This window comes from Colossoma macropomum, unplaced genomic scaffold, assembly GCF_904425465.1.
Source record: "Colossoma macropomum unplaced genomic scaffold, Colossoma_macropomum, whole genome shotgun sequence".
Taxonomy (NCBI): domain Eukaryota; kingdom Metazoa; phylum Chordata; class Actinopteri; order Characiformes; family Serrasalmidae; genus Colossoma; species Colossoma macropomum.
Window position 1 is genome coordinate 16484594 of NW_023494793.1, and position 21892 is coordinate 16506485.

The following is a 21892-nucleotide window of genomic DNA, read 5'->3' on the forward strand; positions in this document are numbered from 1 at the left end:
GGCAATACATTTAATAAACAGCCTACCTCACTGTTGGAAAAATAAACATTACTATCTTTGGTAACTCTTTAGTGAATTCTGACGGTCACTGCGATTCGCAGGGTGTGTTTTGTGCTGATGGGTGGGAATGGGAGGTGGATCCAAAGAGTAAAACAAAATCATTCCAATGTTGTTGTGGTTCACCTATTTAACCACTAAGGTTGAGTGTCTTGAATCTTGAGTAATGCACTTTTTAAAGTGTGATATTCTCAGTTTTTGAAATCTGTTCGAATTTTAAAGTTTTGAAGTTTATACAAATGTGAAACTGGTCTTCATTTATATGCATAAATAGAACTGTACATGTACATGTATTTCCACCCAGCCTCTCTGACTGATAAAACTTAAAAAGATTAGTATGAATATTCAGAACATGCATGCATGTGCCCATACTGGGTTAAAAAATGGAACGGATTGGCCTGGGGAAGTGTTTCAGACAAGTTTCATTATTTAAATTTTACCACAGGAACACAAGAGGCAGAAATTTCCCCTCTTTTCTTTCTGTATGCCACAGCTCGTACTGAAAGACATCTGCTGAACATACTAATATTGATATGACAATAAAATGACCCCAAGATGTCTCACAAGTAAAGTACTTTTGTACCAAGGCATTCTAATGCAATAGCAAGACAGTGGTTCATTTTGATTGTATTTTAGTTTGGCTAGAAACCTTTCTTGCTTTATAATTAAGAGGCCATTTTTGATCCACAATGCCAAAATCATAAATAAGGAAAAAGAGTATGAAAAAATAAATAAATAAATAAATAAAAGAAAATAATGCTGCACATTCTTGGTTGCAGTTGTAATTTTTATTTTTGTCATTCAGTGTCTTGATTGGTAATCCACAGTCAGACTTCTTTAAAACAGGTCCATTATGACAGTCAGAATGTATGCAAGAGTACACAGGTTCTTATGAAAACTGTTTTGTAATTAGAATTTAAAAATATATTATTGTCAAAACCATTAAGTAGCTTTGTCCATTTTTTCTTATGTAAAAAACACTGCATTTTAAACAAACAAACAAAAACTCCAGTAACTTAACTGGCTATTGTATAAGTCAGGTAGGTAAAACATTATGCATTTAATGCAGTTCATAATCACAGGAGCTTATGAGCTATGCTAACTTCATTGATCAGTGCTACAGTAGACACCCATATTTAGGGTACTAAACTAAATTTACTTGACAGTAAATATGTTTAGAAGCCAGAGGATGTCCTCATTGCCAGCTATCCTAGGGGACGCTAATGTCAGCTGCAATTGCCACAAAACCCTGGGAAGAGAAAATAGAATCTTCATGCAGCATCATAAAAGAATTTAGTATCTCTAAAAATTATATTTTCAACCACAATACAACATTAAGAAGTACTTTCTTTTCTCAAATATCAGGGGCAGTTTCTAGTGTGAATTCATTTATTCAATATTATACTGCTCAGCTCTGCTTTTAAAACATAAAATGTAGCCTGTGCAACAGTCATAGCACATTTAATATTTTCTGTTTCTTTTTTCCAGTATGTCAAAATCTATAAGCAAATAAATAGAAATGTAAAAATGTACAGAAAATGCCATATTTCAGATTGCTCTCTGTAGATGGTTTGTTAGCGTATTATCACTTAGAAAGTCAACAAGAAATGTAATTGGTGATGTTACAATTATATAAGAGGATGCCAGTTGTGAAGCGCCTGGTCAGAAGGCTTCTTTTCTTTTTCTTCTTTTCTGCTTGTTTCTACTTGTTTTTATTTTTTGTACACAAACTATCAATCTTGTGTCAGTTGTGATATTTGGTATTTGGTATATAAATGGTATTTATGAAAACATTATTACTGTTTTCACTTTCAAGAAACTAAGAAAGTAAGTTAGGCACATGCCACTTAATCATGAATTACAATTTATAGTGTTTGTATTCATTTGTTATTTATTAATTCTTTTTCTATTATTATTTATGTAGACCATTTAGTTGTTTAAATCTTGTCTGTTGTGTCTACCTTAAAATTTATTAAACCTTGGCCCTGACCTTTCTACTTAAAACCTGGTCTTTTCTACCGGGAGAGTGAATGGACCATCTTTCAGGGTACATTTACATTGTTTGGACTATAATCTACGTGGACAGTGACCTTTTATCTGACAGTGTACCATTATTCTGATGATGTACAAATGACTGAAAGTGGCAGAGAGCATGAAATGGACTGATTGGGAGCAACAGATTTTCATAAATAAATGTTTTAGAGATATAACATGGGCACTTATATACTTTTTGTAGCATAATAGAACTTTAAAAGTACCAGTAAGTTTACCACCACTCCAACCCCACTCAAATAAACTGTATTTACACATTTTGCTTAAGAAAATAATGAGAAAATACATTTCATAAATAATTTAAAAAAAGATAAACAAAATATTTCACTTACATTTTCAATGGTCATTACTGAATTACTGATGTTGTAACCCGTCACAAAGGGCACCATAATGCCATCCTTCAGTAGGGCTAAAAGAAAAAAATTGTTATAATTGCATAATCAGATTGCTACCACTTTTTAGTGAGACGTTTCCTAGTAAGACTGCCACAATTAAACATTAATTTGGCCCATTTAAGCAACCAAATGTGGAACTTCTTACCATTCACCTTTGGAAGTACCAGTGTTGTCACTGCAAACTTCATCATTCCCTCAATTGGACCAATCTATGGGAAAAATAAAAAATCATGACCATTTATAATCATAAGATAAGTTGTACTATCAGTTTATTATAATATTTAATTATTTATTGTTTTCCTGAATGCTTACTGGGAAATCACCAATCTCAGTTGATCCAAGTGTCATAGTGAAACTTCAGCCATTCAAGAAATATGAGGATAAAGTTATTTCTTTGCAGTTTCAATAAAACATATTGCAAAAGACAATACAGGCAAAATAAAGACAGTAGCCTTGTCCACCTACTTTTTCATTTCCAAAACTCCCTTCAGCAGCTGTTTGTCAGTGTAGGCTTTGGCACTGATTGAGCTTTCCTTCAAGAGGAAAAGGAAATTAGAGACAATAAAAGTTAATATAAGTGCTTTACAAGCACAACCTACATTCAGAATTACTCAATATTCTCTTATAGCTACATTTAAGAAACTGTTGTGGGGGCCGCACAAGACTTTTATTTTGTTAACTGATGTTTCAGTGCTAACGATTTTAAGACACGCTATAGGTAATGCACAACATAATGTACAATTGGCGTAGGATTAGAAGTAGAGAGTTGTTGGCCAATGCTGATACCAATGCCGACACATTATGTGCCATCAAGTCGATTCTGACTCCTTGCAACTAAATGGATTGTGTTTCTTCAGAATATTCTGTCTTCTGTTTGAGTCTTCAGATTTATCAGCTTGTACATGATTCATCGGATTGTATCCATCCATCTTGCTGCTGGCTGTCCTCTTCCTGTTTTACCTTTAATTGTTCCAAGCATAACTGTCTTTTCACCACTATTTAAATAGACACAGCTTTCGCACAAGTCGTGGTGCTTTATTTTCCAGTTGTTTTTGGCCTCAGCTATGTTGTACATATGCCAAGTCTCTCTTTGACAGTTCACTCTGTGACTTCACTTATGTCTCACTCCGCTCTCTCTCTTCCAGTTCACGCCTGCTCATACACACACAGCCTGAGCAGTTTTCCTAGCCTTGCCCTCTACAACAAGAGTCCTTAGCACAATAAACCCAATGAATAAATGATGAAGAACACCTAACAAAAATGAATAAGGTAAAACATTTCTTAAACACGCTGCAATGTACGCTGTTCAAAATAAGAGCGCTTCAGTTTAGTTGTATGGCTTTCAAGTGAGAGGTGAGGCTTTATTTGGTCAAAAATAGTAAGTATGTTGTTTGCTTTATATTCAGTTGACTTTTGTTTTAGAAACAGAGAATAACCTTGCTTCCAAAAGTTACGAAGTGAAGTTGAAGCAAGACTATAATATAATAATAATTAACAATATATTTATATAATATATATATATATTTTTAGATATGTTTTACAAAATATTTATTAATATTTGTCATGCATAATAAATGTCTATGAATGTACAATGAACTACAAACAAGTTTTCTGCTTTTTATTTATTATTTTCATATTCTGAAAAAACTTTCATCTGGTATCAGTCTGGACTCACCTCTAGTGTTCTTGACTAGAGCACCAGTTTGTGGTGAGAAACATACAAACACAAACATCTACAATCCAGAAGTGAAAGTGAGGTACTATCACTCACCACATCTAGTCTGAAGAGAGGTATTGCAGCAGAATCTGGCCCTATGGCAAAGGCTTTGGCTGAAGCTAACAAGTGGACATTTATTACTGTTTTGTTAAAGGAAAACAGTGGAGTCTCACTGGCATACAGCTGCACTTGCATTGGCATGTTTGGATACTTCTTGGGGAGCTGCAGAAAAAAAAAAACAAGGTTACTGGTTGACTGAATAACCAAATCTCACCTAAATGATATTTGTACTCAATAACACTAGTAAAATTAGTAATTTCACTTTGGATAATTTAACTAGTAGTTAAATCGGTGTGTCATCTACTATCCACACATTCTATGGGCCATTGTAGATAACTTAGCTTGTGATCATGGGTCCTTGAAAGTTCTACTGTGTACTCAAAAAATCCACTGGCCCCACATTCTATGAACCATTTTCAATAATTAAAAGTAGATATAAATACAAACCTGAGGAATCAGGATTCCAAACTGGCTTGTGTTCAGATGAATGGGAGAGGCCTTGGGGATCTACAAGTTACATTTGAGATGAGTAAGAGAACATCCTTTTTGGTTTATATAGCACATTTTACAGTGGTTGTTGTCACAAAGCTGCTTTGTTGGAATCTGGGTGCAAACCTCTATTAAGCATACTGAGAAAGACAATGGCAAAAAAAATAATACAATTCTGGGCTTCCTTTTCAAAGTTTTATATATACAACTATAATTGCATGCTATAGTTTGAGCATTCTAGGTCAAATTACATTGCGTTTTGTTGATTTTCTAAATGAAAAAAAAGTTTTGCATGGAATATACTAAAATATGCACAATTATGAAGCGCAATTGCTATTTCTGAATTTAATATTTAAAAAACTGTTTGTGCACCCCTTTAGTCAATCAATTAATGTCATTTTTGTTAAGGTTTCTTCCTGCTTATAATTTTCATTGCCATTAACAAAAGGAAGTTAAGGAAAACTGACTCAAGCCAAGACAAGATCTGGAAGACTAAGACCAAAATCTCTGAAAATATGCTCGTAGACTGGTCATGTATGCAAAGCAAAAGCCCCACAGCACTGTCAAGGACCTGCAGCAAAGGAGTAGTGATGCACTAGCCCACTGTGCAGTGTTGATGGACAATCATAATCCACAGAGAAGACTCATCAGAATGTAATCTTAACAGTGAATTCATCACAAAAGTAAGTGTCTAAAGTACACAACACTTTAGTAAACCCGAGGCTTTTTGAAATCAAGTTCTGTGATCTGAAAACAAAAAATGAATTCTACAAAAACCAAAGGTATGTTTGGAGAAATAAATAGAAGCATTTCAATCAAAGAACATCTTGACAGCTTTTAAGCATGGGGATGGATCTGTGTGGATAGAGGAAAGAAATGATTTTAACAAAGATCAGCAAAGCCTGGAAGCTGATGTCCCACAGTCAGTGAAGAAACTGAAGATCTTACTACAAGACAATGATGCCAAACATACACAAAAAATACTTCCGTACATGAAGGATTATGGCTGTGAAATGGCTGCCACTGTTCCCACTGACTTAAACATTATTGAAAATATGTGATTAGATTTTAAACATGGTCTGCATACCTATGAATATTTCTGGACTTCTGGGGACAAAATCGAATCAAGTGTAAAATGACTGTCAGCTGGCTACAAGAAACTTTGGAGGCTGTGATTTAAACCAAAGGAGCTCTGAAAGTACTGAAAGCATGCCCAATCATAAACATATACCACATTTATATTTTTATTTTTTCCATTAGCATAAATTCAGGTAATAATCATGCATTAAGATATGCAGAAATATGTCACATTTAAGTTCGTACCATGCAGAGGTGGTGTTAACTTCTTTTCACTTATATTATTTTAAATATTTGAGGGGATTTTTGGACCACCCAGTATGACAGTGAGTTGGGACTTTCAGTAATGAAGCCAGGTTCACCATGCATTCAGTTTTAAGATTGATCAAACTATATTCTCACCATGTCATCTGTGATAAGTATTTGCAACACTCCAGCACTCAGAAAGGCATATGCTGCTGAGTTCACACAAAACTCTGATGCACCCAGCGACACCATGTAATCCTCTCGCCATGGCACCTCAAAATATTTGGGGAAAAATGGTGGTTCTGAGGGTGAGGTGATGCTATAAAACTCACCCTGTTACAAAAAAGGAAACAACAGAATGACACAAAAGATTAATCACAAAATAATCAGTGGTCATAAATAAGTAAACTTTCCTTAACTTACTAAGTAATTAAACATTCCAATTTGTCACTACTTTTACCAAATGTTTCGGTAGCAAAACTTTTAGCTACTTTTGAGCATGAATCAAAAACGCTAGCCAGTACACGAGTAGCAAACATAACTTTGAACAGTTTTACACACATAAAATTATCCTGTTTTTCAATAAAACAAAAAGTTTATTTACCTGCAGAAAATATGTGTCTCAGTAGTGATGGTTATTAATGTTACACAAAAAAATGCCGCCTACGGACTAAAACTCTTTGTTTTTCGGTAGTGACATGAAAATGTGGGACGGCATTTTTAAATTTTAAAAAATAAACTCATGATAAATTTATATCTTTCAACTTTAAAGGAAATCAAAATGACTGAAAAAACATTTTTAAAATGTAAGTTTTATTTTCACAAGTGGAAATTTAGGGGTTAGGGTTTGGGACAGCCACCTTTCCGATAGAAAGTACCCTATAAATGATGATATATTTAGCCTATTACTGTCTCAGTTTTCACCTTGGGTTCAAATGGATCATAACACAATTCTTGTAAATATCTTAGGTATAAAATACTCACTGTTTTAAATCCACTGACTATATAGCTACTCTTGGTAGTTCTACAAATACAGACTGTAGTCCATCTATTTCTCTGCATACATTGCTAGACCCCTTTTACTGTATTCTTCAATGGTGAGAACCCCCACAGGGTTAACAAGCTTTGTGAAACAAGAGTGTCTATCATGAAAGTGCGGTATGATTTTGGCAGATATCAATATGAAAATGAATGTCATACCTTTACATTCAGTTCAAGTCCAGTGCTTTTTATCAGAGGTGATTCTGTCAAAGAAACGTTCATATATACATACGAACCCATCTTGACGGCAACTGTAAAATAATAGACAAATAACAAGAGCATTAATAAATGCCCTACATATAAACTGAATGTAGTTATTGTTGACCAGGCAGTAAAGTACAGCCCCCAGTTGAAGAACATATAGGGTAGAAAATATACACATTTATATATTCTTTTTTCACTGTTTTAAAATAAATGTATTATGTTTGACCTACTGCACATCACATAGTATACTGCCCTAATAATTAATTGCCCTAATAGATTATCTGGAGATGTTCAAATTATCAACAAAGTGTCTGGTAAAACTCTGTTGATTCTCAGCAGTGTTGAAGTTAGGGTTAGAATTAGGACAAGAGTTAAATTTAGAACCATGGTTAGGTTTAGGACAAGAGTTACATTCAGGACAGGAGTTAGAATTAGAATTAGGCTTGGGGTTGAGGTTGAGATTGAAGTTAGGGTTAGTATAAAGTTTCGGGTTGGGGTTAAGATTACAGTTAGGTTTAGGATTAGGCTTCATGTTGAGGTTAAGATTAAGGTGAGGGTTAGGACCAGGATTAAAGTCACAGAAAATTAAGGTGAATTTCATGGGTATCTAAATAAATCTAAGTTAAATGTTGTGCAGGCAACTACAAAGCATTCACAATGGGCTAACCAAATAAAGTGACACCAAAATTAAAAATGATAATGGAAAAACCAGTATAAAGTGCCTTAGAAAGGTGTTTGGCCACCAGAAGCTGATAGAATATCTTAAAAGTGCCTGCATAGATACTCCAAGTCTTAGGGACTGTACTAGAGGAATGAACCACCATTCTTCTAAAAGATAATCCCCTCTAATCTGATGGCCACATCTCTGTAGACCATTGCCTGATATTTACACCACTGATCTCTCAAACAGGGGGATATGCACTGCAATTCTACTATGATATCCTTCTTCAGTGTTTCTCACAGGTCTGAAATAAACCTGGGAGGAGCACTGAAGTGGGGTCTGACAGCTGGGGAGTGTTATTCTGGTATATACAGGTATCCAAATTAATTTTGGTGTTCCTTTTTACTTTTAGATTTAATAAGGCATAAATAGTTTTGAATGAAAAAAGTTGTATATGATTTTGTAATTTTATATGTATTTTATATATATATATATATATATATATATATATATATATATGGGGCAAAATGGCAGTTGAAGGTCAGTTGTTAAGGGGAGGTGGAGGACTAGCCTATGTGTGGCTATTTGCTGTCCTTGTAGTTGTGGATGGGCGGTTCTTGCTCACACAGTCTGATCACGTCCTGTATTGATATTCTAAGTCACCTAAGGAACAGTTGCTCATCTGTTTTTCCTTACATATCACACTAATGCAAGAACATCGCAGTCATTGAATATGCAGCTAACCACACATTCCAACCCTATTAACTGATGTCCTTCCCGTACATACAGTAGATCTTTGGAAGCATCTGTACTCGTTATGTTTTTTCCCCTTTATTTATTTAGATTTTCCCTTTGTTGAGGTTCTTTTTCCCTTTGTTGAGCTGAATTCAGTGTTGGCACACTGTCCTCCAGTTCTTAGACCCTTCTCTCTTCACTGGTTATAATGTACCCTACCTCAGCAACCTAATCCACACCTAATAAAGGGTTTGTTAATTAGATAATAAGCATGTGTGGTGTGATGAGGAAAGGAATACTTCAGGTTATGCAGTGCAGTGGTGATCTGTACTGGCTTATCTAGACATTTAAGGCCAAGTTTAACACCGTTTATGGAGTAACTTTGCTGTTAACTAAACATTCTGTATTGTCATGTATATTTGGCAGGCCCAGATCATCCAGTGGGGTTTATAAATGTATGCCCATGAGCCTGAGCCAACAGGGGAGTCCCCCACAAGCAATTATGAGGACATCTACACTGCTTTGACTTGTGGCACCAGTTGCAGTGGGAGCTTTACTAGTGTTGCAGTAGAAAAAAAATTGTCATTCTGTTACAGCTGATCATAATCTTGACGTTCTCCACGTCTTTCCTAAATGTCCACTTCATTTTCTCCTCCAATCACTGCTTAGCAGCAGTTACAACACCACCATTGCCTTGGTCAAGCTTTTAGGTTTGAGCTAGCAGTGAGCTAGTGTTCCTGTTAATATACTTTTAATCTGAAGCTCTAGATTTACAAAAGGCCTGGGGGATCTACAAAATCAAGACCTGAAACTTCGACAGAGTAGAGGATGCCCATTTCCAAAGGCATATATGAAATGTCAGCCGCGTGAGTTAAAGGAAGAACTTATAAAAAAATAAAATTCCAGGCCCTCTGTGGTGGTATGCTTTACCTAGAATGCTTGGCATTTTGGGTTTTTATGTTTGCTGTTGTAGGTGGCATGTTGGTGGAGTGGGTAGCGCTGTTGCTTCACAGCACAAAAGGTCTGGGTTCGATTCCTGGCTGGGTGACCAGGGTCATTTCCGTGGGGTCAAAGATCTGGACCTGATATTTTGAACTTCCGATAATGTTATAAAGTAATGCTTTCTACAATGTTTTTTGTTTGTTTTTGTCAATTGTGGTTTTACATTTACACTCCTTAAAGCCTAAATGGCCACCATTCAATTCCTCACCATCATAAATATATATCATAAATATTAGTTTGATAGTGTTACTAATAATACTTAGCAGTAACTTTTAAAAAATAACTATTCAGTCAAATACCAGGCATTGCAGCTAGATGGCTCTCTAGACCTCCAATCCCTTGTTGAAATGCTGGGCAAATCTAAAAGCAAAAAAGAGATGTCATAGCATCCTTAACAGTTGGGTGACCATATACATAACACATTTTCTTTTAGAACCAAACGTTACATACCTTTGCACGAATCTCATTTCTGATACGATTGCTGAACATATCTACAAAGGGTTGGTAGATAAAACTGAAAAAAAGAAAGAAAATCATAAAAAATTACTTTGCATAAATTAACCGTACAATAAAAAGATGCAACAAAGTTAACATGCTCTTAAGTATTAGAGCAGGATTGATATATATGATAGTTGACTTTTTTTTTTTAATTTATGCTTTCCTTTGCTAATTTATTTGTCAGGAACAGTGCTCATTATTACATCAGACAGAGATATTTCAAAAGGCTCATTTTCATTTGTAGTCCTTGGCCAACTGTTAAGAGGCACCTTAAAAAAAATAACATTTTAATACAAGTTACCACTATCACAGTATAACACTTAAAATACACAGTTGCAAAAACATTCATCTTTCTGGATACATAGACAGAGGACAAATAGCATATCATCGCTAAAAAAGTTACTTTTTACAGAAACAGTAACTTTACAAGGCAAAAACATTACTAACTTTTAATGGGAGTTAACCCCTCCGAATCTCAGGCTTATTACTAAGGCTTATTGAGTACAGGGACTTGCAGGGAATGCAAACTAGTTGAGCTATTCTTAGGTTATAGAAGTGTGTAATACAACTGTGGGCCTACTGGCAGGCCCTGGCTGTTTAAGGGGTTAATATAAAAAGATTTTATTTTAAGCAATTTGGGAGTATTTCTGTTGGTCCATTCAGGAAATAAATTCTGAGAAAATTGAGATACTTTAGGTTTTTGGACAGCAATGATGTAAAACTGTTCAAATCAAGATTATGCACACAACTGAGCATACAAGCTGCAAAGCATTCATGAATAAACCCAACTGGTTATGTTATGAACAATAAATACTTGGTTACTGCCATCTTTGCACTCTTAACGACTGGAACAGGTACATTTTCCTGCTGTAATGTGATATTCATTACTGTGCTATTGTAAAAATGAGTGATCATTCTTTTAACTATGTATGTATGAATATTGAAGCTTGTGCTACTAAGTGCTATCAAGATGCATTTTTCATGCTTACCTACACTACATGTTCAAAAGTATCCAGACACTCTTTGTAATTAGTGAATTCAGCTACTTCAAGGTGCACCCACTGCTGACATAGGTGTTTAATTGCATACATGGCTTTTATTAGTGCCATAGAGAAGTACTCCCAATAGTATGTGATTCTCTGGATCAACCACACATGAGCCTAAAGCCACCATGCCCAATGCCAAACATCGCCTAGAGGTATATAAAACACCCCGGCACTGGGCTGTGGAGCAGTGAAACTGTGTTCTCTGGAGAGATGTGGCTCCATCCAATACCTTTGAGATGAGTTGGAGTGGAGTACCTGATGTTACTAATGTTCTTGCAGCTGAATGCAATCAAATCCTCACAGCAGTGTTTCAACATCTAGTATAAAGGCTGTTACTGCAGCAAGGAGAGGACAAACATCCAATTGTATATCTTTGATTTCATAAGAAGCAATAGATGACCAGCTGTCTACAAACTTTTGGAGATATAGTGTTATACATTATACTACATAATGTTGCAAAACTGAGGCACCTGAGGTAGCTGCGGGTGCAAATTAGAGCATATATGACCTGTACAATAGAAATACAGGAGTGAATACAGTAATTAACTGTATTTAAAAATATAGTGAAAAATACTGTAGCTTTATAATACCGTATTTGTACTCTAAATAAATTACTGGAGAAATTGCTGTCAAAAAATTTATATAACTTTATATTAAAATGACTTAAAGTGCAAGCATGCAGATGGTGTAGCAAGAGGAGGAGACAAAACAGGCAACAAAAAAACATAAAACATTGCAAGACAACCAAACGGTCAGAAAATGACATGGGTTTTTATACAGTGTTTCAAGTGGTTCTAGTGTAGTTTCACCAACTTCAAATGCCATGATAATTGTGTTCAGGGCATTAAGCACCATACTATGCCAAGACAAATATCTTGTTTACTACCATGCAATATAAATTTATATAAATATATTTAGCTTCATCCTTTTTTCCGAAGCACAAACTTCATATATTAATATGAGACATTAGTGATGCTAAATAAGTTTCTTGTGCTCTTACCTTGCACCTCCATGGAAATTCACGTGCACACTTCCCACATCAGCAGAACATACGACGGTGGAAATAGAGACGTGCTCTTCCTCACTGCCCAACTGCAACACCGTGTTGAGACTGATCGCATACACATCCAATTCAAACCAACCGTCATCATTACTGTGTATAAAGACCGCAGAGAAGTTTTTGAATTAGCGGTATCTTTTGGCTGGAGCTGGTGAAGTTCATAGTCAAGACCTCAATAGACCTCTTAAGTCATGTGTCATTTAGTAGTCGATGAAATGACCAAATACGGCACTTTAGATCTAAGACCTGTTTCACACATGCTACATCTAAATGACATGTGTCACGAGTCAGGACGCATTGGCCATTCACACCTACAATAATTGCACAGTATGAGAACCTTCAACCTCCATGAAACACAGCCTCTACAGACAGCTCTGTCCATGAACAATTTCAAACAAAACTGTTTCATTCAGAATAACATGCTAAGTGGTGAAACAAAACAGATTGGATGGCGCACAGCTAGCTAATGTTAGCACATACTGACTATGGCTTTTAGTGGTTTGGTTCTGGGTTTAAGGTAAGGCTGAAACTGGCTTCCTATTTGTCTGCTTCTTATTCAAATTCTCTGTTCCACCTTAGATGGCGCAGCAGTCAGCTGCTCAGAATGCAACTGCAACACCATATAAGGCAAAACAGAAAATTTGAAAAAGAACCTTGCAGATAAGTACTCTGGCAATGGCAGTAAAAAAAAAAGGGGGGTTGAGTTTTTGAATGCTGTGCGTAACTAGACCCATAGGGCCAACGACCACCTCTAGCCCCAGAACACCCAAGCTGGTTAAAGTGCCCTGGTCACCTCAGACAGGAATAGCACCCAGCTGGTCTCAACAACAACTTCCACCTTACACCAAGACAAGACAGAGACTGCAGCTAGTTTATGGTGTTGTGACCAGACTCAAGTACTACAACAATACTAGATAATGTAAAGTACTGGGTTTTTTTTAATGTTTATATAATTTCATTTGTTGCTATTCAGTAAATAGACCATTCTGTTTTGTAATGTTTGTCTGTCTGTTTCAGACTGTTTTCATTTAATGTAAAAATAGTTTGTCAGTAAAACCTAAATGTGGTAAGAAATGCACAAATGTTGTAGAGCGTTTAGGTTATAAAATGAACAATTGTGCAGAGCTGCATGTTGCTGCAGAGAACAGTTTGAAGAGTTTTGAAAAAGTAAACCTGGCACTGAAAAATGCATCTAAGTGATTGTACAAAAAAAAAAACAAAACAAAAACAACTGGAACAGGATCAAATGAACACTTGAGTCAAATCAACAGTCCTGGGCAGAACTTGCCCAGAAATCATTGTGATCTGACATGATTCACTTTTCAAACCCCCTGTCCAAAAATGGCGGTTAAAGCTGTTTTTTTTTAAGCAATAGCAATAAAATACTTAAAAACACTTCATATTTCAAAAATATAGCAATTTGCTAGATTCAAACTGGTTTAAATGTAGTAAACTTCTCCATCTGTTAAACATGACTGCTGATACAACTTCATTTCTTTGCTAGTTTTCTAGTTAGCAATTTAAAGGTTACACATCTAGCAGCAACAGAAAATAGCCTGGCAAAACAGTTATTCACAAAATTAGTGTACATTGTGTTCAGACATCTCAAACAACAAACATTTAGCATTTCACATTTTGCACGGTTAGCTAATTAACCCAATGAGACTTGCTTAGCCAAAGACAAGTATGTTCTGGAAATTTCACTTCTCACTGTCTCTCCTTCTACTTTTCTGCTGTGAGTGGCCACTTGTATAAGCTGTAGCTGTAACAGACATCCATGTGGTGAATCGCGAAAAAGTACTAAAACAGCACCTCGGTCCCTTATAGGCCATATCACTGACTACAAAATGACAACATGTCCTCAGAGGTCTATAGGTGGATATATGTATACACACACACACACACACTCACTCACACACACACACACACACACACACACTTTCTAAACCTCTTATTTTCCTGGGTCATGGGGGAGCTGGAACCTATCCCAGCAGTCACTGGGTGGAAGGCAGGAAACACCCTGGACAGGTTGCCAGTCCATCGCGGGGCATTGATATGTTAATCAAAATAGGCTGTTTTTGCAGCTTAACTTCCATATATGGTCAATATGTACTGGGGAGTAAACAACAGGCTAGGCTACTTACTTATAAGAATAATATGATGTTTATTGAAGTAGTATGATTAGGCCAATTGCATGCAGACTTTGCTTTGGCAACTAATTTTGAAAAAAATCCCTTAATATTTTTATCTCCTGCTACAGGATCCCTTATAGCCAACCTCCTAGCAGAATGCAAAACAACTCAGATGTTTATAATTAATATAATCAAATAAAATATTTTCTTCATAACACTGTTTTCAGATTAACTAGGACACTGTTGTCTCTCTGCGTGAAATCTTGTGACTCTGTGTTCAGCTGCTAGTGAGCCATGGGGACTGAAAGGGAAGGGGTGGGATAACCCAATGTGCACCTCAACAAAGACAGCACAGCTGCTTTCTTCATATCAAAAAATCATCACTTTCATAAATGATGACTTGCCATTCACCTACAATATAAAATTTTGTTTGTTCTGCTTTTTACATAAGGTACATAAAGTACATAAAACTGCAATACAATGGAATACAAAGTGTGTTATTCGATTTGCTTACATGATGCCAAAGTGTAAATTCCAAAGACCCCTGACGCTGATGGAGATTCCGCTCACTTGCAGAGACACGCCGGTTCCTTTTGAAAAGGCAACTGATGGTACCGGCAAAACACAGCTCTGAATGGACATGCTGAGGATTAACCATAGTGACACTTTTAGTAAACAGTAATTCAATTAAGAATTTATCATATATTTTTACATAGGCCAAGATTTTTAACACAGCTTTTCCTCAGGATTTTCAAGCTGAAAACCACTAGCTCATATTTAATATTAATGTGTGTCCAGTATGTTTTATAAACATTCTACAGTAAACCAACCAAGTAAAAGCAGAACACTAGATTTAACACCTGTTCAAGGAACATGGAAATAGTGTATCATAGACCTTCCCCTCAAATCAAGTGAATTAACCAGTAATACCATATTTTACCAAATTCATTCATATGACCTTCATCTTGATCTTTTTTCACTGGCACAGATTAACTATATCTTGGACGTAGGTCACACTGTAATCAAAGTCTCTTTATTTTTTCAAGTATGTTCTAGTACTGTATCACACATTGGTGTAAATACATACTCATGGAGGACGTACTCCACGGAGCCAATTCCGATATCCACTTTTCCTCTGACTTCTGGGAGGGTAGTTCTACCTATATGATTCTGCAGCCAGGAAGTCCCCAATTCACTTGCTGTACACATACAGAAACACATTCATTCTAAGACATTCTGAGTGGTACATTCTGCCATATGTATGTGATGCAAGTATAAGAAAATGTATTTATTTGGTTTGAATATTTATACTGTATATTAACCAAATTTGGACACAAGAACAGGTTCTTAGAATTCTGGTTCAAAGAGTTGTAAGTTATGGAGGGAAAGTATTATGCCGTCCGCTGGCATCAGGTTGCCATACTGAAATTATTTGGTAACTGATTAAAATCCACATACAACTGGAAATTCCTTGAAACAATAATTTTGGTGATGTTAATAAATTACTTATAATCCCAAAATAAGGCAAACATGCCTTCATTAGATAGTGTTAATATGAGTCTTCTTTCTTTCTGTGATTCACACAAACCCTATTTGATAGCTAATAGCTCCTTCTTGTGGAAAAGCTCAACCTGCTAAACCTATATGAGTAAAAAGTCATTTGCAAAAATTTGGGCTTCCCTGGTAATTATGCTTGTTTAATGCACCTACGGAATGAAAAAGAGATGTGCCTCCAAAGTAAAATCTTGCCTGGGGCCTCATGAAGTCCAGAAACAGCCCTAATCAAGTCACACCTGCAAGCACATGCTCCCCTATCTTCAACAAAAATACATGTAATTAACAGACTGAGGTGATGTGATGACTTTATTTCCTTATAGAGAACTGCATTCCTAAAGGGCAACAGTGCTACAGGTTGTGGCGTTTTACCTTACTCCAAAACACACCCAAAACCAGATGACTTGATGAGTGGCAGATTAGTTTATTCACGTGTGCAAAGCAGGCAGAACACTAAACACTGCAGTACTGTGGACTCCCAAGAGGTCAGGTCACTACCTGCACTACAGAGTCAAACTGGTTAGAGCAACAATTTTTGCACAAAGCTTTAATTTTTTGCTAACTATGTGGCCCTTGTATGCTAAGCAATTAGCCTTGTCTTACACAGGGGCATATTTAGTGATTCTGGGGCTTTTCTCTATAGGAGAAAAACAGGAATGAGGCCCCCTGGATGCACATTTTTAAAGTAGTGACTCAACCATCTACACTGCAAAAAAAATTTCGTCTTGGCAAGTGAAATCATCTTAAATCTAGGCGTTATATGTAATATTTCTCATTGTAAGATCGCTGTACGTATTTTAAAAGATTATTTAACTTTTCTAGACATTTCTTAAGTAGAATTCTCAGTATGTTGGCAGTTAATTTTGTTTGAAATTTGAATAATATACAGGAAATATGCTTGATTCAAGCAAAAGTATCGCTCAACATAGTGAGATCATTTGGTAAAGAATAACATAGAAGTAATGAGTAGTGAGATTACTTTTTCAGGAAGTAATCAGTAACATTACCCTATTACAGTTTGAAACAATTAATAACTTGAAATGGATCATTTTTTCGGTTACTACCCCAACTCCAGAGGAGCTATACTAGCATTAGCTTGAGCATTATGTACAGTATTTGCAGCACTCTGTTCTGACTGCTTTCCTCCCTCTTTTTTGCATTTTTTGGCTGCGCTTGGATAAATTAATTTGAATTTCTTTCTTATTGCCTAGAAAATCACACAAAGGAACCTCCTCTACAAAACATATATTACTACTATTATTATCTTTTCTATACCACTCTCTCTTTACACAGTTTTGTCATCACGCAACAACATGGAATAGTTTATTCTAACCATGACTGGGGGGGTGAAGATACTTTGAAATTACTGAAAACAATCAATTGCAGCTAATAGCTTTATATACTCACACATACACACAGACACACACACATTAATTTTTTGAAAAATATAGGCCTATTTTGAATTTGATGCCAAGATCATGTTCCAAAAAAGCCACTGTCTGTGAAAACAGTTTATCGCTGCATCCACTAAACCATTAAAACTCTAAAACGCAAAGAAGAAACCATATATAAACAGGATCCAGAAATGCCGCCACCTTCTCTAGGCCTGAACTCATTTAAAATGGACTGAGGGGAAGTGGAAAAGTGCCCTGTGGTCCAACAAATCAACATTTGAAATTCTTTTTGGAAATTATGGACACTGTCACTGTCCATACCGCATCGACTCAGCTTGTTAACAGTGCACAGTTCAAAAGCCAGTGTTCATGATGGTATGGCGGTGCATTAGTGCACATGGCATGGGTGACATGTACGTGTGTTGGTAAAAGAAGAGGTGATGAAACACAGTGGTAAACATGACCCCATCCCAACTTTTTTGGAACATGTTGTTGGCATCAAATTCAAAATGGGCATATATTTTTCAGAAAACAATACAATTTCTCAGATTCAGCATTTGATATGTTGTCTATAAATTGTTTATTTAAAATTAAGTACAGTAATTAAGTATATCTAATGGCATGCTTTAGATACTTAATTTACTTTCAAGTTAAATTCAACCAAATGTCTACTAAATTAAAATTTTCTTTAAATGTAAACCTGGCTCTAATCCTAACCCTAACTTTTTACCCTCAACCCAAAATCTAAACCCAACCCTCACCTTCGTCCTAGCCCTAACCCCACCACTGTTTAAAATCAAGTTTCAACAGATAGTTTGTTAACTATTTCAATCTCTGTAGAGAATCTATTGGGGACTCTAGTGGACTATCCAAATAAAGAGAGACCTATCTGATTTGTATGTTCATGGGGTCTTTGGCTCATGGAGGGCCCCTAGGCAGCTGCCTACCTTCACCTAGTGCAAATACTGCTCCTGGTCTTACATGATGGACTCCTGAACAAGTTGCAGAGACTCATTAGTCTATAGCAGGAGTGTCCTAGAGATCTACCACCCTGCAGAGTTTAGCTCCTCCCCTAATCTAACACTCCTGTTCAGATAACAAAGGCCTCCTGGAATACCTGAGTATTTGAGCCAGGTGTGTTGGAGGCTGTAAAATAAGGACACTGGAGGTCATTTCGAGATACTAAGTCAATGTTTCAGGAAAATAATACACTATATGGACAAAAGTTTTGGGACACACCTTCTAATCATTGAATGGTGAGGTGTTTTATTCAGTCCCATTGCCACAGGTGTATAAAATCAAGCACCTAGCCAAGCATTTTACCTTTACAAACAATTGTGAAAGAATGTGTCGTTTTAAAGAGTTCACTGAATTCGAGCGTGGTACTGTAATAGGATGCCACCGTTGCAACAAGTCAGTTCGCAAAATCTTTGTGGTATTATTAAAAAATGGAAGTGTTTAGGAACCACAGCAACTCTGCCACAAAGTGTCAGACCACATAAAGACACATAAAAAGTGGGGTCACTGAGTGTGAGGTGCATAGTGCATAAAAGTCATCAGTGCTCTGCTGATTCAAGAACTGCAGAGATCCAAACTTCCTCTGTCATTAACATCAGCACAAAAACTGTGTGCCAGGAGCTTCATGGCATTGGTTTCCTTGGCTGAGCAGCTGCATGCAAGCCTTACATCACCAAGCACATACCAGGCGTCGGATGGAGTGGTGTAAAGCATGCCGCCACTGGACTCAGGAGCAGTGGAAACATATTCTGTGGAGTGACAAATCACACTTCTCTATCTCTGATGGACGAGTCTGGGTTTGGTGAATGCTAGGAGAACATTACCTGCCAACTGTAAAGTTTGGTGAAGTTGTTTTTCAGAGATTGGCTTAGACCCCTTTGCAGTGGGAAATTGCAATGCATCAGCATACCAAGACATTTTGAAAAAATGTATGCTTCCACCTTTGTGGGAACAGTTTGGGGAAGTGTCCCAGTGCACAAAGCAAGGTTTATAAAGGCATGTTTGTTTGAGTTTGGTGTGGAAAAGCTTGACTGGCCCACACAGAGCCCTGACCTCAACCCCATCAAACATTACTTCAATCATATTTGATGCTTCTGAAATCACAGCAAAGAATGTGTTGCTGCCCCAGTCAAACCCCTTCTCTGTCATCAAAACAAGTCTTTTTGAAGCAAATGAAAAGGGGAAGAAGAAAGAAATGGAGAAATTTCCCAAAGCACTATCCCACGGTACCAACAATACAGAGTGTGTTTCAACCTAATGGTCCCCAGTTTCACTACTTCAACCTACACAACAATTTCAATGTGCAATGTCTTGAGAATTCACTCAAAAACAGAAGTCACAGAGCTCGCCAGAAAAGATAGATAAAATCACTTTCTCTAAACAGCAACTACAAAGGGCTAAGAAACATTGTATAATAGCAAAAGGACATATATTCACTCCTGGTACATTATATGTAGAACAGAGCTTTTGGCTCAGACTAAAACCCCATTTACATCTAATCATTTCATGTGAATTGTATCTGGATTGTAACTTGATCAGAGTTTTAAACACATACTTTTTAATCAGTTATGTTTTTGGATAGTCATATTAAACTCCAGTAGCTACACGGTGCATAATGTGCAATCAACGTGGCTGAAAAAAAACAAAACATTCATGGAAAACAGAGGTGCAAAGTTTTGTTCTGACAGCGACAATATGCTGGCTTTGCTGGTGATCAGCCTATTAACTTCTGTTGCTGCTGACCAGCATAGCAGCATCAAAAACACAACATATACTGGTTTTGCTGGTCACCAGGCTTGCTGGTCTAAGATGTTTTTTCTAGCAGGGAGCTCAAAATACAACAACCAATTACCTGTCTTGTTTCTCGTTTTTTCCTGTTCAAAAGATGGTTACTGCTGCGAAAATCACTATTTTGCATGCACCAGGATGTTTGTTTACATTACATTTTTGGATCTTAATGAAAAGAAAAGTAGCAAAGTAGCTGATCAATTGATTGTGCACCCTTTCATGAGCTAGATCAGGTGTGCTGAGGCTGGAAACAGACTAAGAAACACTGTAATAGATGGTTTAACCAAGGTGACTGGAATTTTCTTTAATGCTTTTCCAGTATGTGTGATTTGGGAAATGTGTCTTACCTTTTTGCAGTCCATTCTGTGACAGAACAGCTTGCAATGCGGAGTCCTCTGCATGCATTTGTGTTACAGATATCAGGAGGAGAGCAACCAACCACATCTTCACCTTCATTCCTGACCTACAGAACCTTAGCTGTAACAGAATTTTGTTACGAAATAATTGTAATTTTCTCGAACTTTGAGTTCAAATGAACTTTTTAGTCTATTTCTGAACTTATGTTTGTAAACTGAGGATGTGCTACTACCAAAGTAACATTTATCTGATTGTAATGAGGTGCAATTCATATCAATAAGAATGTGCTGCTGAGAAAACAGGTCCTTACCAGTGGTTGTCTTCACAGGGTGTATAGCTCTGTGTGTTCAGCGAGCTCTGTTCATTAGTCTTTTCAGCTCCTACTTCCTCTATAATTCAACATCTGAAACCATGGTCAAGACAAATGCAGTGAACTGTCAGGGTGTCAACAGGAATGTATGGCAACAGGAAGTTTAAAGAGAGAACTGGTGTACAAGCATTGATGCTGAGAGAGATCAAACATTAACTTTGAAAACTAAGAAAAGGCAACAGGAGAATAGTCAGACTTCTCCATTCCAGCACTAACAGAGCTGCCTATGAGCAATAGCAAGCATAATGTTCAGGGCAAGTTCTTAACCAATATATTTCAAACTACCCCAGTCAAATTATGCTTGGCTGATTTTCTAAGTAAGTGCACACCCTTTACAGAGAACATACTTCTGCACATTTTAACACACAATTACTGTTTATTTGATGATTATAACATTATGGGGGGAGGGAGGGGGGTGCAAAAGTTATAGCACATGTTATGTTTGTCCCAATATGTTAAACTCAGCAAGTAATTAGAAAATTTGCACCTGTAGAGAGAAGACTTGTTAGCTTATTTTCACTTAGAAAATCAACAAAATGTAATTTGAGCAGGGATGTTGAAAATTTCGCATATGCTTTTGCTTGATTGGAATGAAAATGTGAATATAGTGCGTTTACATGCACTTAATAAACTGATAACTGAAGAAAATCAGATTGTGTCAGTAATCCGATGCATTCAAGCCACTTAAGGACTTCTAAAGAGGCTAATTGGCTGGACCAATTTTGGCAGATTGTAGTCTGATCTCCAGGTCCTTGTATGCATGAAATATGTGTTTCAGAATAAAGTAGTTACATTTAGTAGTTACATTAAGTTTATACTGTTTTATATGTTTTCCTAACCATTTATATGCTTTTAGAACTGATTAAGCTATTTTCTGAGCACACAGTCTGAGAAAATGAATGCCATGAAGTGTTTTAGTTGTGTTCACTATAAGGAACTA

General features: G+C 36.5%; 1 protein-coding gene across 1 annotated transcript; it reads right to left on the reverse strand.

Annotated features, from left to right (window-relative positions):
- Window positions 1–837: 837 nt before the first annotated feature.
- bpifcl (BPI fold containing family C, like) lies at window positions 838–20992 on the reverse strand. The gene is made up of 16 exons (XM_036578652.1): window positions 20893–20992; window positions 20573–20702; window positions 15560–15671; window positions 14987–15115; window positions 12281–12433; window positions 10187–10250; window positions 10036–10096; window positions 7294–7385; window positions 6250–6426; window positions 4729–4788; window positions 4276–4443; window positions 2970–3037; window positions 2817–2859; window positions 2650–2713; window positions 2442–2518; window positions 838–1306 (listed from the first exon to the last, which is right to left on the reverse strand). The coding sequence occupies exons 2-16, from the start codon at window positions 20679–20681 to the stop codon at window positions 1268–1270; spliced, it is 1416 nt and encodes a 471-aa protein (XP_036434545.1). The 5' UTR covers window positions 20682–20702; window positions 20893–20992; the 3' UTR covers window positions 838–1267.
- Window positions 20993–21892: the final 900 nt, after the last annotated feature.

What these genes read in the sequence shown, in the direction of transcription:
- bpifcl (XM_036578652.1), bottom strand. Translation starts at nt 20,681, where the DNA reads ATGAAGGTGAAGATGTGGTTGGTTGCTCTCCTCCTGATATCTGTAACA. An exon ending in CTCTCTTCAGACTAGATGTG is followed by an intron (nt 3,038 to 4,275) that starts GTGAGTGATAGT and finishes TTCCTCTTGAAG; the next exon opens with GAAAGCTCAATCAGTGCCAA. An exon ending in CAGTAATGACCATTGAAAAT is followed by an intron (nt 1,307 to 2,441) that starts GTAAGTGAAATA and finishes TTCTCTTCCCAG; the next exon opens with GGTTTTGTGGCAATTGCAGC.